The sequence below is a fragment of the Coenobita brevimanus genome, chromosome 95 (assembly GCF_032717465.1).
Source record: "Coenobita brevimanus isolate Jiangsu-jjx chromosome 95, ASM3271746v2, whole genome shotgun sequence".
Classification (NCBI taxonomy): domain Eukaryota; kingdom Metazoa; phylum Arthropoda; class Malacostraca; order Decapoda; family Coenobitidae; genus Coenobita; species Coenobita brevimanus.
The window spans coordinates 30,650,907-30,665,468 of record NC_137048.1 but is presented as its reverse complement, the minus strand read 5'-3'; the positions used below and the strand labels follow the sequence as shown (position 1 = coordinate 30,665,468).

The window sequence follows — 14,562 nt, the reverse complement described above, 5'->3', positions numbered from 1 at the left end:
GCACTGACCTCGTACAAACAGAAAACAAATAAAAGTAAAAACTGCCAAAAAAGGCATATATGAAATACAGAGAATGACCGATGAAAAAAAACAGAGATGGGAATACAGTGGGGAGGTGATGGTGGTGGCGGTGGCGGTGGAGAGAGACAGTGAGAGAAATTTGGGAGAAAGAATAAAATCAATGGTAGCATTTAGTCAGCTTTACCATGGGTGAAAAATTTAAAGCAAGTCGAGAGAGAGAAAGGGAGAAGCCGAAGAGAAATTGGCTGAATTAAAATTAACGACAGAAAAGAATTTGGCTGAATTAAAATTAGCGAAGGACAGGAGCCAGATACATAAATAATATTAGTGAACAGGAGATATGTTAGGGTGAAAGAGAGGTGGTTGAGAGTGAAAAAGAGAAAAAGTGAGAGCCAAATACCAGATGCTAAGGAATAGAGAAATAAGTGAATAGCACAAAAAAAAAAGAAAAAAAGAAAAGGAGGTAACACCCCAAAAAAGAGAAAAGTGGCAGAAAAGTGTTGGAAAAATCAGAAAAAAAGTGGCGAAAAAGAGAACAAAAGAGGGAGACAAGAAAAAATGTAAAGTGAAAAAATAAAAAAAGAAACCAAAAAATATATTACCGGAGTCAACTGCTTGAAAAAGCTGGGCAAAAAATTTACAAGTAAAAAAAGTGATAGAAAAAGAAAGGAGTGAGAGAGAGAGAGAGAGAGAGAGAGAGAGAGAGAGATTCTATACGGTGGAAGAGAAGGATAAGTTAAAGAGAAGAAAGCAGAATCACAGAAATAAAGAAAATGAGAGAAAAAGACGAAAAACCAAGAAAAAGAAATAAGTGGGATTTAGATAACAGATAAAAGAGTAAGTGAGAAGACAAAAAGAGAAAAATTACTAGAAAACAATCGACAAAAACAGAAAAGGTCAAAAGAAAAATAAAAGAAAAATCGCTGAGTCAGAGAGATACTTGAAAATTAATGAAAGTACAAGGGTTGAGAATAACACTGGAAAAAAAAAAAAAGTTTAGAAACGAAAAAAAAATAAAAGAAAAAATAGGAGGAAAAAAACTGCAAAATCAGAACAAGAAATAACGATAGGCCGAAAAAGTGAAATAATTGTAGGGAAGAAAATTGAAAGAAAAATTGAAACGAGAAAGTGAAAAGGCCAGCGAAGGCCAAAAAGTTAGACCTAAAGTGATATGAAACATGAAAATTTCCAAACATCTGACAGACCAGTGAGAAGAAAAAGTGGAATGGTGATAAAAGTGAAAGACCAAATGTGAAAAAAAGTGAAAAAACAAAAAACAAAATTACAACAGCGACGAAAAAATTTAGACAAAAAAAAAAAGTGAGACCTAAAACAGTGAAAGATCTTAAGTGGAAAAAACAAATGAAAAGATAAAAAAGTGGGAAAAACAAAAGTGAAAAGATAAAAAAAGCGAAAGAAAAAAGTGAAAAACCAAGTGAAATGACCAAAAAATTGAAAAACTAAAAGAAGCAAATAACTGGGCTAACCAAAACTGAAAAAAAAAAAAAAATAAAGACAATTATCCAAAACGTAAAGTCCAAAATGTGAAAGACCAAAAAAATGAAAAATTTAAAATCTAAAAACCGAAAACACTAAGTAAGAAGACAGTTACATGAATCGAATGTAAATAAATCACTGAAAAGGAAAAAAAAATGAGAAAAGCAAAATATGAAAAAGTAAAAAAGTGAAGAAAAAAAAATACACTGAGAGAACAATAACTGAAAAGCTAAAGGAAAAAGTCACATCAAATTTTATGTAAAGACAAACAAGTGGAAAGACCGACACACGAATAAGTGAAGTAAGACAAGTAAAAAGAAAAAAAAAAAGCCGTGGAAAAAAACTGAGAAAAACCAAATGAAGACAAAATGAAAAATGTGAACTATACCAAACGAAGAAAATTTTGAAACAAGTGGAAAAAAAATCGATGAAAAGCAAGAAGGAAAGACTGGAAGTTAGAATATCAAAGAAAAAAATATAAAACGTGAGAAAGGGAAAAAAAGCATCAAGTGAAAATATACTTAAAGACCATACACTGAAAAGACAGAAACGAAGACAAAGTGAAGAATCCAAAACAGCTACCAAAAAGAAAGTAGAAAAGTAACGGGAATAAGAGACAGGAAAGGAAAACAGAAGAAAGAAAAGATAATGTGAAAAGAGAGAAAAAGAAGTAAAATGGAATATATCAAAGAATTCATGAGAAAGGTGTAAGACAGGGAAGATGCAAGAAATAATAAAAAGGAAATAAAAATACAGAAAGTCACCGAGTACGTGATAGAAAATAACATAATAAATAAGGAGAAAGAGAAGCAGAAACTAAGGAGCATAAGGAAGAGAGTAAAAAGAAAGAGAGAAAAGAAGAGAATAGTAAGCAAAGAACAGAAAGAACAAGAACAGGAAAAGGCCAGGAGCAATAAGATTAAGAAGAAAGAGGGGAAACAAGTGAAAAACCTGAGAAGAGTAAAAAGAGGAGGAACAAGAGAAGAGAAGAAAAAGAGAAGGCACTGAGGAAGTGAAAAGAAACTTAGGAAAAGGAGAGGAGAAAAAATAAAGACGAAGGAAGAGAAAGGGGAGGATAAACACAAGGAGAGTAAATAAAGGAGAGGAACAAGAAGAACAAGGAGAGGAGAGAACAGAAAAATAAGAGAAGAGGATCGGCAAGAAGAAAGAAGGGAAAGGAACAGATACAAGAGGAGAAAGGAAAGAAGAGGAAAGGCAAGAAGGGAGAAAAAGAGAGAAGAGGCAAAAAGGCAAGAGGAGTAAGAAAAGAGAGGAGGAAGGAAATTAAGGGGAATATTAGAGGAGAAGAGGCAAGAAGAGAGAAGGCAAAAGGAGTGGGAAGAGAGAAGGAAAGACAAGAGGACTCAAAGAGGAGGAGGATTTATAATAAAGAGGAGTGATGGGGAGGACTCTTTTAAAATACTCGACAGATATGGCCCTACTAACTGCTGTCCTTCTCATCTCGGGTAAGTACTTGAGAGAGAGAGAGAGAGAGAGAGAGAGAGAGAGAGAGAGAGAGAGAGAGACATATGAATGGATGGATGAATGGATACGAATACGCAGGCATAGAGATAAATAAATAAAAAAACGGAATATGTTGCAGACGGGTAATCAGATAAATAGACAGTATGGATAGACAGACAGGTAAGATAGATAAATACTCCCCTACCTTGATCTCGGTCTCCTTCCACCCACCCCACAAACACAACCCTTCCATCATATCATCATTATCATCATCATCATAATCCTACCCACCACACCAACACACCATCATCATCGTCGTCAATATCACCTCCACCACCACCTCCACTACCATCATCATCATCAACAACCTACCCACTCCCCCACCCCACCTTCCTCTCAGTCTCCCCCTTCTTCTTCGTTTTGTGGGAGGTCCTATTTGATGGGAATGGGAGGAAAACGTGCCTAAGGAGGGGAGACAAAAGTATTCTGCAGTAGAGGAAATACTACACAGGGTTCCACAATGCACGCTCATATCAAGAATAATTTTGCGTTCTTTTCTGAATAATATGGTGGTGTTAATACTGCTGCTACTATTATTTCTTCTACTACTACAACTACTACTATTACTACTACAACTACTGCTACTATTACTACTACTACTACTACTACTACCAGTACTACTACTAATAACTGTAATAAATAATGGAAGATGTTTTCATTTTTCTATATACAGGTATTACGAAGAGAGAGAGAGAGAGAGAGAGAGAGAGAGAGAGAGAGCAGGCACACGTCTTTCACTCCCAAACCCAATAATTGCAACACCAATAAAACCACCAAAAGTCGAAAAATTTTGAAATCTCTTTTTATATTCCTTCAAAAAACAACAAAGAAGAAAATAAGAAAATGAGAAAGCAATTTTTTGTGACAATTATTAGGTACCATCTCTCTCTCTCTCTCTCAATATTTCTAATTCCGTGGTTTACCTTTCCTTGTCTATCTTCCGCTCAGCAATTTTCCTCCTCCTTCTCTCCTACCTTTTCTTCCATCCTCTCTCTCTCTCTCTCTCTCTCTCTCTCTAAATATCCCCACCGCGGTAATATGGCGGCCGAGGGACAATCTAGTCGGCTTTATCGGTAATGTGGAAAAATAATATCGGATCCTGTTGGTATCGGAGAGAGAAAGCCGATTTTTTTGTGGTTAATGTGTGTGTGTGTGTGTGTGTGTGTGTGTGTGTGTGTGTGTGTGTGTGTGTGTGTGTGTGTGTGTGTGTGTGTGTGTGTGTGTGTGGAGAGAGAGAGAGAGAGAGAGAGAGAGAGAGAGAGAGAGAGAGAGAGAGAGAATTAAAGAATGACGACGGAACCGAAGTGAGGAAAAGATGGAGGAGGAGGAGGAAGAGGAGAAGGAAAAGGAGGAAGTAACTTCAGTTTACTACAACACTGAAATACTAACAAAAACAATAATAATAATAATAATAATAATAATAATAATAATAATAATAATGGATATCATACAATTGAACTCTCTCTCTCTCTCTCTCCCTCTCTCTCTCTCTCTCTCTCTCTCTCTCTCTCTCTCTCTCTCTCTCTCTCTCTCTCTCTCAGTTTATGTTCGTGCTGGTGGTCATAACAGCTACCACGTTAGTTTCATCCATCATTCCTATAAACTCCCCCTCCCCATCCTCACCATCCATCACCTCTCCCCATTCCCCAACTCTTCCATTATAAGCCCTAAACTCTTCCAAACCCCTGCCATTCTTCCCGTATCCTTAGCTCCCCCCCAAACACTCACTCCCCAACCTTTTCATCTCACCTACCCACACCTCCTACTCCTCCTTGGAACTTCCACTCCCCATCATCCCTCCCCAAACGGCCTCCCCAATCCCCTTCCCTCTACAACTAACCTCTCCGATCTCCTTCTCTCCCCAACTAGCCTCCCCAGTCCGTATCTCTCCCATATCACCTCATAAACCCCACCATCCCCATCCGTTCCTCTCAAGCACCTCACAACCCCCACCATCCCTCTCCCTCCCTCCCTCCCTCCCCAACCACCCCATAATCCCAACATCCCCATTCCTCCATCCCAACCCCCACACCCACCATCCCTCCCCACAATCCCCCCTCCCCTCTCCATTCCTCCCCAGTTTATGTGTGTGGGGTGGGAGGTAATATCAGACCCTGTGCTTGCTTTATCCACCCCTCTTAAAACCCCCGCCTTCCAGAATTGGATTTTGCCTTCCATATGTTCCCTCTTATGGGGCCACTTTTATAGCGTCCACAGAGCCCGCCACCGATATATATATATATAAAAAGAAGCTTCGGGCACGGCGAAAATACCAGTGGGAAAATTATAAAAAAAAAAAAAAGGGAAAAAGAAAAGAATGCTCATTAATGCAAATACACCTGACTCTTCAAAAGAAACACACACACACACACACACACACACACACATATATATATATATATATATATATATATATATATATATATATACACTGTAATTCTACAGTATATGGAGAATCTTCTGGGGCGGGGAAAAGTCTCAATAGGAAAAATATGCTCAGAATGAGAAAGAAAAAATACCCATTATTCGCATTGGAAAAAAAAAAAATGCTCTTAAAAATCTATATAATATAACCTACAATTTTCCAATGATAATCCCAATAAAAAAAATGCCTAATGATAATGGTCACGTGGGCAAAAATCACTGACAAAAAATGAAAAAAAAAAATGTCTTCGTAATATTGAAAAAACGGAAACTCCACCTCCAAATGTAAAAAATCACTACCATCCAGGAACCACGTAAATAATTAGGGTGATCACGTAGATAAATAAGGCGATAGCGTAAATAAATAGGGTGATCAAGTCAATAAATAGGGTGATCACGTAAATAAATAGGGTGATCAGGTCAATAAATAGGGTGATCATGTAAATAAATAGGGTGATCACGTAAACAAATAGGGTGATCACGTATACAAACAGGGTGATCACGTATACAAACAGGGTTATTACGTAAATAAATAGGGTGATCACGAAAATAAATAGGGTAATCAGGTGACCAAATAAAGGTGACCAGGTGAACAAAAGAATAATCAGAGAAAATGGGCAAAATCAGGTGAACAATAATCAGTTGAATAAATAAGGTAAATAAGGGAGTAAATAAAACATACGGGTGAATAAGAAGCTAATCAGGTAGAACAATAAATATAATCAGGCGAATAAATAAATGAATAAATAAAATATGAAAAAGGTAATCGGGTGAATAATAATCAGCTGAATAAACAAGGTGAATAAATATACAGATAAATAATTAGGTAATGAGGCAATCGGGTGAACAATAAAGATAATCTGCTGAATAAATAAGGTAAATTAATGAATAAATCAAATATACGGGTGAAAAAAATGATAATCAGGAGAACAATAAAGACAAACAGTTAAATAAATAAGGCAGGTGAGTAAATAAAAAAATACAGGTGAGTAAAGAGGTAATCAAGTGAACAATAATCACTTGAATAAATAAGGTAACTGAATAAATAAAATAGGTGAATATAAAAGTAATAAGGTGAATAATAAAGATAATCAGATGAATAAATACGGTAATTAAGTGAATAATTAAAATATACAAGTGAATATAAAGGTAATGAGGCACCTGCAATTAGGGGCTGGGTACTCACCTAGACGGGAATGAACCACGGTGGTGCAGAACAGGGGTGACCCGCAGGACACTCACCTAACCTGGGGGAGACACCACAATCATCATCATCATCATCATCATCATCATCATCATCATCACAATGCCATATATCTAACATTAGCATCGTCATTATCACCATCATCACATTCTTTATTATTGTTTTATCACTATTATTATTATCAACATCACCATCACCATCTATATCATCATTATAACAATCAACATCATCACATCAAAATCCAAATATTCTGAACAGCTATCATCATCATCATCATCATTATCATCATCATCACCATCACCATCTGCACTATTATCACCACTATCATCATCAACATTATTATCATAATATCTAAACATTCTAATCAGTTCGTAGGCGGAAGAGGGTACATCGCACCTCCCCCCCACACCCGCCATTTAAAGTCATCTCGTCCATCACGCAGGGAACACGTGGGTAGCTACACGTGGATAGTAGGCTATTTTTTCGCACATTATAACAGCAAAGGGAGTACCAGTCAGCCAGCCAACCAGTTAATCAATCACACTTCTCACGCTTCAAAAAAAAACAAAAAACAAAAAAAATGAACGAAATTTTCTGCATAAATAAAAAGAGAGCTATAAAAAGAGAGAAAAAGAAAAAGTAAAGAAAAGCTAGGTTACAAAAATAAATAAATAAATAAATAAACGATCATTATGTGTGGCAATTATTTCTTATTTAATAGCTCAGCACTAAAACAAATACGGGCAATCAAAGGTTAATTAAGGTAAGATGGAAATCAATCTGCAGTGAAATAAAATACTAAAAATTACAGTCGTCTTCCTTCAATTCGCCTAAAACTACCCCATCTACATCTTTAACACTGAGATGAAATAATAGCTCAGCACTAGAATATGCTGCTAGTAACGAAGAAGTGCTATTTAAAGGATGTAGAGCGATATTATTACTTTACGCTGCCAATGAGCTACATGAAACAATTTGCAAAGGGACAAGAAACAAGGCCGAGTTAGGGTATATAAAGTTAGAATGTAAGACTGTTGACTATAAAGAAATAACTGCATAAGAGAAATAGGAGAATAAATACTGAAGCTGGGAAACAAGAAATGGAGAAGAAACGAGAGGAAGGAAAATCTGGAAGGAAGAGAGGGAGGAAGGGAGAAGAGAAAATGTAGCAGAAGACGGGGAAAGGAAAGAAAATAAAGAACACAGGAGAAAGGGAAATGAAACAAGGAACGAAATAAAGGGGAAGAAGAAAATGTGGAGAGAAAAGAGGAAGAACAAGGGAGGAGAAGAGAAAATGTAGCAGATGAAAGGGTAAGGAAAGAAAAAGAAAAAAGGAGAAATGGAAATGGAAGAAGACACGAAATAAAGTGGGAAAACGAAAATGGAGAGGGACCTGACAAAGAAAATAGGATCAAGGTAGAAAAAAGATGAGAAAGAATACAATGACGAGAATACTGGGGAGGAAGAATCGTGATGTGGAAACGAAAAATGAGAATATATATATTAAAAAAAACAAGAAGGGGGGAATGAAAGGAGGAAAGAGGGAATACTAAAGGGAACGAAGGAAAAAAAGGAAATTAAAGAAGAAGGATGAAAGGGTAGGAGAGAAGAATGAAAGGAGGAAAAGGAGAAAAGAAAAGAGACATTAGGTGAACAGGGTAGAATATAAGAGAAAAAGAACAAAGAATAAGCAAGGGAAGAGAAGCAAAATGAGAAGACAGGAAGGAGGAGGAAATGGAATAGATAGAGGAGGAGGAAAAACGGTAGGTGGGGAAAATAAGAGGTAACAAGACTACCCGTCATCTGTGAGCCAGGCAGACTGTCATAATATTGCTGGATGAAAACTTGTCTATTATGTATCCATCCTGGATGACTCCCAGTGCTGGTTGAGTGACATGTGAACTCAAGTTGTGACTCTGAAGAACTTTTATTCATAACTTTTCTTTCTACAATCAATACTTTCTGAGATTTGGGTTTTCGACACAGACACACAGATACATTTCATACAAATATAATAACAGCGACTTCGTCTACCTGGCTCAATAAGAAAGGGAGGGAGGAGAGGATGGACAAAGAGATAACCAACAAACGAAGGCAAGTCTGAAGACATGAAAGATGAAAGTGTACGAAGAGAAGAAATGTGAAGACAAAAGAGGAAGCCGAGTAAATAAAATTGGTACACTGGGGGAGGAAGAAGAATAAGCAAGTAATGGAAGAAGAAGAAAAAATAATGAGAACAGGGAGAAAAAATAAAGATAAACATGAGTAATGAAAGATATAAAGGGCGAAAAGTAGGTAACAGGAGATGGATGGGAACATAGAAGAGGACGCAAGAAGAGAATGAGAAAAAGAATGAAGAGAGAATAAATAAAAAGGAAGATGATAACAGAAAGTAGGAAAAAGGACAAAAAGATAATAACAGAATACTGCAAACAATAAAAAGCAGAGAGAAGAGAAAGCCGAAAAGAAATAAAGAGGAGGAGGTGAAGAGGAATCAAGAGAAGCGAGAGTGGGTGGGGAGAGCATAAAGCAGGATATGAATCATTAGTTTTTATTGCTGTAACTCTGTCCTCACCCTCCCTCCCCTCACATTCCCCACCCTTCCCCTCTACCAACCTTCCCTGGCACACCCTTCTCTCCACCAATCCTCCCCACCCTTCCCCAGCACTCCTTCCTCTCCACCAATCCCGCCATCCTTCCCCAGCATTCCCTCCTCTCCACCAATACTCCTGACCCTTCCCCAGCAATCCCTCCTTTCCACCAATCCTCCCCACCCTTCGCCAGCACTCCCTCCTCTCCACCAATCCTCCCCACCGTTCCCTGACACTCCTCATCCTTTCTAAAGTCCTAACCCTTTCCCAAACAACCTTCTCCAACCATCCACTCTTCCCAGTCGCTTCCCACCCATACCCAACACTCCTTACCCTTCCTTAACTATCCCAACTCAAACACTCCTTACTTTTCCTTAACTATCCCAACTCTCCCAACCCTTCCCTAACCCTCCCAACCCTTCCCTAGCCCTCCCCAATCTTTCCCATCACTCCTCACCCTCAACTTCTTCCTCAACGAGTCCCAAACTCTCCCCAACTTCCTCCAACACGAGAGACCATCAGCAGCTGCTGCTGCATACCTACTCGCACGTTAACAGACGTGATACATGTAGACACAAATGAAGGGCACTCTATAGTATGCATACCTCCGACACGGCAACCAATTATTATAGGATGTTTCAGTGTGAAAACACACACACACACACACACACACACACACACACACACACACATACACACCTCTCTCTCTCTCTCTCTCTATCTATATATATATATATATATATATATATATATATATATATATATATATATATATACAGTGTCTTACTACAATAATATGTGGTAAATAATTTCCTGGGAGAAGGGAAAAGGGGTACATTTCTCTCTCTCTCTCTCTCTCTCTCTCTCTCTCTCTCTCTCTCTCTCTAGTACTCATAAAGCAGGGTGAAGTCCGTTGGAGTGGATAATCGTAAGCCTCCTTAAATCAGTGTCCAATCCACTCCTTGGGGTCCAGTCTGGTTTATGGGGGGAGGGGAGCTGTAGGAAGAGGGAATGGGGGTGGGGAGTGGGATGGAGAGTGGGAGAGGGGGAGTGGCGGAGTGGGAGAGCAACTGGGGAGAGAGGGAGGGTCTTGGGGTCGTGGAGAGGGAGGGGGAGTGGGGTACTGGAGGAGAAATGAGGGGGACTGGGAACACGAGTGGGGGACAAGGAGAAAGATAAAAAGTAGTTTACAGGAAATCAGAAACAACTCTCGTGGTCCTCTCAAGGCTGTTTACTAAAGAGAATACTATGACTATATATAAGTCAATGAGTCAAAGATATGGAGATGAAAGCACGAAGACTAGCCTTCTAGCCTTCTTGCTTTACTGTTGTTATCCATCATCATGTAGAAATAGATCTCGTAGTCATAGTCTACTCTGTAACAAACAGCCTCGAATGAATCATAAGGTCTGTTGCTGTTTGCTTTCCTTTGTACTCCTTTGTAAAACTCTCGCCCACCAAGCCCTCCGGCTGAAAGTGGCAGGAAAAAGTGAGAACGACCACCAGGAAGCACTGAAAAACTGCTAAGTAAATTTCAAAACAAAGACTGAAAGAAGAAACGACATCCTACACTATCTGTAAGGGAAAAGTAGCATTAATTTCAAACAACTGCACTGTTACAGTATTCACCGCGTTCTGAAAGAGATTAACAATTTTCAGAGTTTCGTATTATTCAACCACGAACGTCTTTAGTTGGGATTCAAAGCTAGATAAGTAGTCGACTTTTAGTATGAATTATCGTACTGCAGTGCGCTATATTATCAAGCCACTTGTTTCGTTGAAAATGATAACGTTTTGCTTCGTCTGACTGGAATCGTTTGCCAATAATTTTATACTCATTACCTCTAGCGTAGAAAGATCGGTCTATTGTGGAGTACTTATCGTGGTCAAACTCTGCATGGCCAAAGGGGTAACTCCTGCATTTGGCACTAAGCAGGAAGGATCGCTCCAGTGACGTCCCGGAGGTCATATAAATAATGACTGATTTGATCATAGCACAGATTCATCCTTCCTTAGAGACTATGGCGTATCTCTCTCTCTCTCTCTCTCTCTCTCTCTCTCTCTCTCTCTCTCTCTCTCTCTCTCTCTTTCATCAAGCATCATAAAACCATATTCACCTTTCCACTATACTATACACCTTAATTCACTTTGTACTATATTATACATTCTACCATAACTATCCAATCACTCTGACTCTTCCACTTCTCTCTTCATTCTTTTGGCCAGTTTTATTTCTTTTCTTTTTTTCCCACCTTTTCTTCTTTATCATATTTTTTCTTCTTCCTCCTCCTCCTATCATCATCATCTCTCCACCACCCTGTTCTCTTCTCCCTCCACCTTTCCCCTCCCCCCTCCTTTCTATTTATTTCCCTTCTTGGCCTCCCTTTTACCCTCCTACCTCTTCTTCCATCTTCTCATTCTCCTCTCGACCTCCCACCTCTTCCCTCTTACTCTCCACCTTCCACTTCTCTGACATTTCCACCCCCCACCTCTCCACTTTCTCCCTCTTCTTTGCTCGTTACCGTACCTCTTCACCACTTCCTCCTCTTCTCCTCCTCCTCTACTTCTGCTTCTCCCCTCCCCCTCTTCTCTTATCTTTCTCCTCCTCTTCTCCCCCTCCTTTTCTTCTCCTCCTCCTCTTTTTCTCCCTTCGCCTGATCACCTCCCTTTTCTCACCTCTCTTCCGTGTGACCTTCAAAAGATCAAAGCAATCAACAGGTTGTATATAACTTTCTTTCTTTCCTTCTTTCCGTCTTTCCTTTCCTCCCTCTCTCTCTCTCTCTCTCTCTCTCTCTCTCTCAGCTTAACTTTCCATTAACTTCCATCATCACTTTGCTTCCTCAGTTCTTATCACACTTTCTCCGCCTCTCTTTTAATGTATAGAATGTATTGCTATAATATCTATCAACCTACCTACCTACCTGCCTATCTATCTATCTGTCTGTCTGTCTTTGTCCGTCTTAATCAATCTATGTATCTACTTGTATCTATTTGTCTATATATCTCTATTTTTATCTACACAAAATAATTACCAGGTAAGTAAACAAGTATAAAATAAATCAATAAATAAAAATAGGTAAACAAATAATCCTTCCTCACTCCCCTCAATCCTCCCATCCCACATTATTGCCCCATCTCTCTCTCCTCTCCCCCCTACTTTGTTCCCCCCATTTCCCTCTCTCCTCTTCCCCCCCTTCCCCTACCTTTCCCCCCCTCCTTCCCTCTTCCTCCCCCCGCCTCCTTCGCGTGGTGTGTCAGGTAACGAGCGTGCCGGGGACTTAATATTTCAGCGTGAGGTCGGACGGGGCCAGATGGGACTCCCGCCTCTAATGGATCAAAGTCAGCCGCCCCCAAACAACCTACCCCAACTTTTTCACACTCCACAATTCTAGTCCCCCCCACCTCCCCTCCCTCCCTCTCTCTCTCTCTCTCTCTCTCTCTATTTCAGTTTCCCCGACCCAACATCCCCTATTTCCCCAAGTATCCATCCCTCTATCTTATGCTTGTCTTTCTCTTCTTTATTCTTTCCTTCCTTCCACTCCCTCTTTTTTTCTTTTTTTTTTTTAAGACTCATTTCCTTCTCCCCCATCCAAAAGCTTCATTCTCGCCCCCCCCCTCTCTCTCTCTCGAATCCTAAGAACCCTCCCCCTTGTCTCTCCCCCCTCCCTCCCCCACTTCCCTTCTCTTTTCGTCTACTCCCCCTCTCTTCCTCCCCCCTCCCCAACCCGCACCCTGCCTCACTCTAAACTTTTTCACACAATCCAATTCAAGATGCATCCCTCCCCTTTTCAACCCTTCAGTTTTGCCCTCCCTTCCTCAACCACGCCCTCCTCACCTACTCCTCCGTCTGTTTGTTTGTCGTCTGTCTGTGTCTGTCTGTTTGTCTGTCTGTCTCTCTCTCTCTCTCTCTCTCTCTCTCCACACACACACACACACACACATATCCAATATCCAACCCTTTTCTGCCCATCAGGAGCGTAGGGACCCCGGGCTAGGCTACTCACACCCAACATTTAAGGTGAGGGTGACCAGCCTCCCTGTTCCCTGAGTAGCATTATGTAAGCAATAAACCCGAACTGGCCCCCGCCCGTAAACCCTTGAGCCTCATCTGGTTGAAGAGCTTGAATCCACTTGACCTCCAGGCGCCATTTGCTTATATTACCACCCAGCGTAGTAAATGGTTTCCTGGGTTTCAGTGTACAAGCACCTGAAGGCAGCACTACATCGAATGAGTGGATGGTTGGCGCCTCGACCTACCAGAAACAAATACCACAACAGTAACATTCTCCTTATCATGAAAATATCACTGTAATGGAAGACTTACACAATAGAGGGATTTTCGCATGACGTCATTAAAACATCTGTCCGTCATGGCAGAGGAGGTAAACAGGACGCTTATCTTACTGTCCTTCATTCTGTACGTGAAAAATGGTGCGTCCTTACAACGTACACGGGTCACAGGAGGGGGAACTGGGTGAGAGCTGAGAGAATGGGAGGGATAGGGGAATAGTATATCAGTATTTGGAGGGATGGAAGGTGGGGGAGACTGATATTCACCCCTGTTTGGGGGTTGTGGGAGGAGTAGGGGAGGAGAGATAGACTTACAGCACTACAGGTTGCCGAAGACAGTCCGAAGAATGAGAGAAAATACTAAGGAGAGAACCAGAAACACGGGTACATATCAGTCTCCCCTCCCTCCTCCTCCCCGGATAAAGATAAAAGCCTATTCCCTTTACTCCCTTCATTCTGCAAACTCCCTCCCTCCTCCCCAGTCACTCCGTATTTCTCCCCCATTCTTCAAACTCCCTCCCTCCTCCCCAGTCACTCTGTATTCCCCCTCCTCCCTCCCCTTCCCCTACTCCCCTTGCAACCCTAGGAACAGCTGTAAATATCAGTCCCTCCCTCCCCATCCACCCCAGATAAAAAAAAAAAAAACACGAATTCTCTTTGGTTCATTCTCCCTTCTTCCTCCAGCCATTCTCTCTCCCCATTCTTCCTCCCCCTCCCCATCTCTACTCCCCCTACAACCTCTGGAACAGCTGTAAATATCAGTCCCTCCCTCCCCATAAAAAATAAAGCATGACTTCCTTTTATCTCATTCCTCCATCTTTCTCCCTCCTCCCCAGTCACTCCCCTCCCGCCTCCCCCATCTCCCCCTCCCCCTACAACCCCAGAAACAGCAGTAAATATCGGTCTCCCCCTCCCCCCTCCCCCAGATATCGGCGTCCACGGAGTTTCTCTATCATTAGCTCCGCCTTTAATGCCAAAACCTATAATTCCACCATAAACCTCGGTAAGGAA

The 14,562-nt window shown here is 40.5% G+C and overlaps 1 protein-coding gene across 1 annotated transcript in view; it reads left to right on the top strand.

The window, feature by feature from the left end:
* Nucleotides 1-2,757: 2,757 nt before the first annotated feature.
* The window catches only part of LOC145413276 (uncharacterized), a 175,242-nt gene continuing 163,437 nt past the window's right edge, over nucleotides 2,758-14,562 (top strand). Inside the window, exon 1 of the mRNA XM_080283005.1 lies at nucleotides 2,758-2,984. Within this exon, the coding sequence (XP_080139131.1) occupies nucleotides 2,918-2,984 (67 nt within the window). The 5' untranslated portion in view covers nucleotides 2,758-2,917. The remainder of the gene's footprint in view (nucleotides 2,985-14,562) is intronic.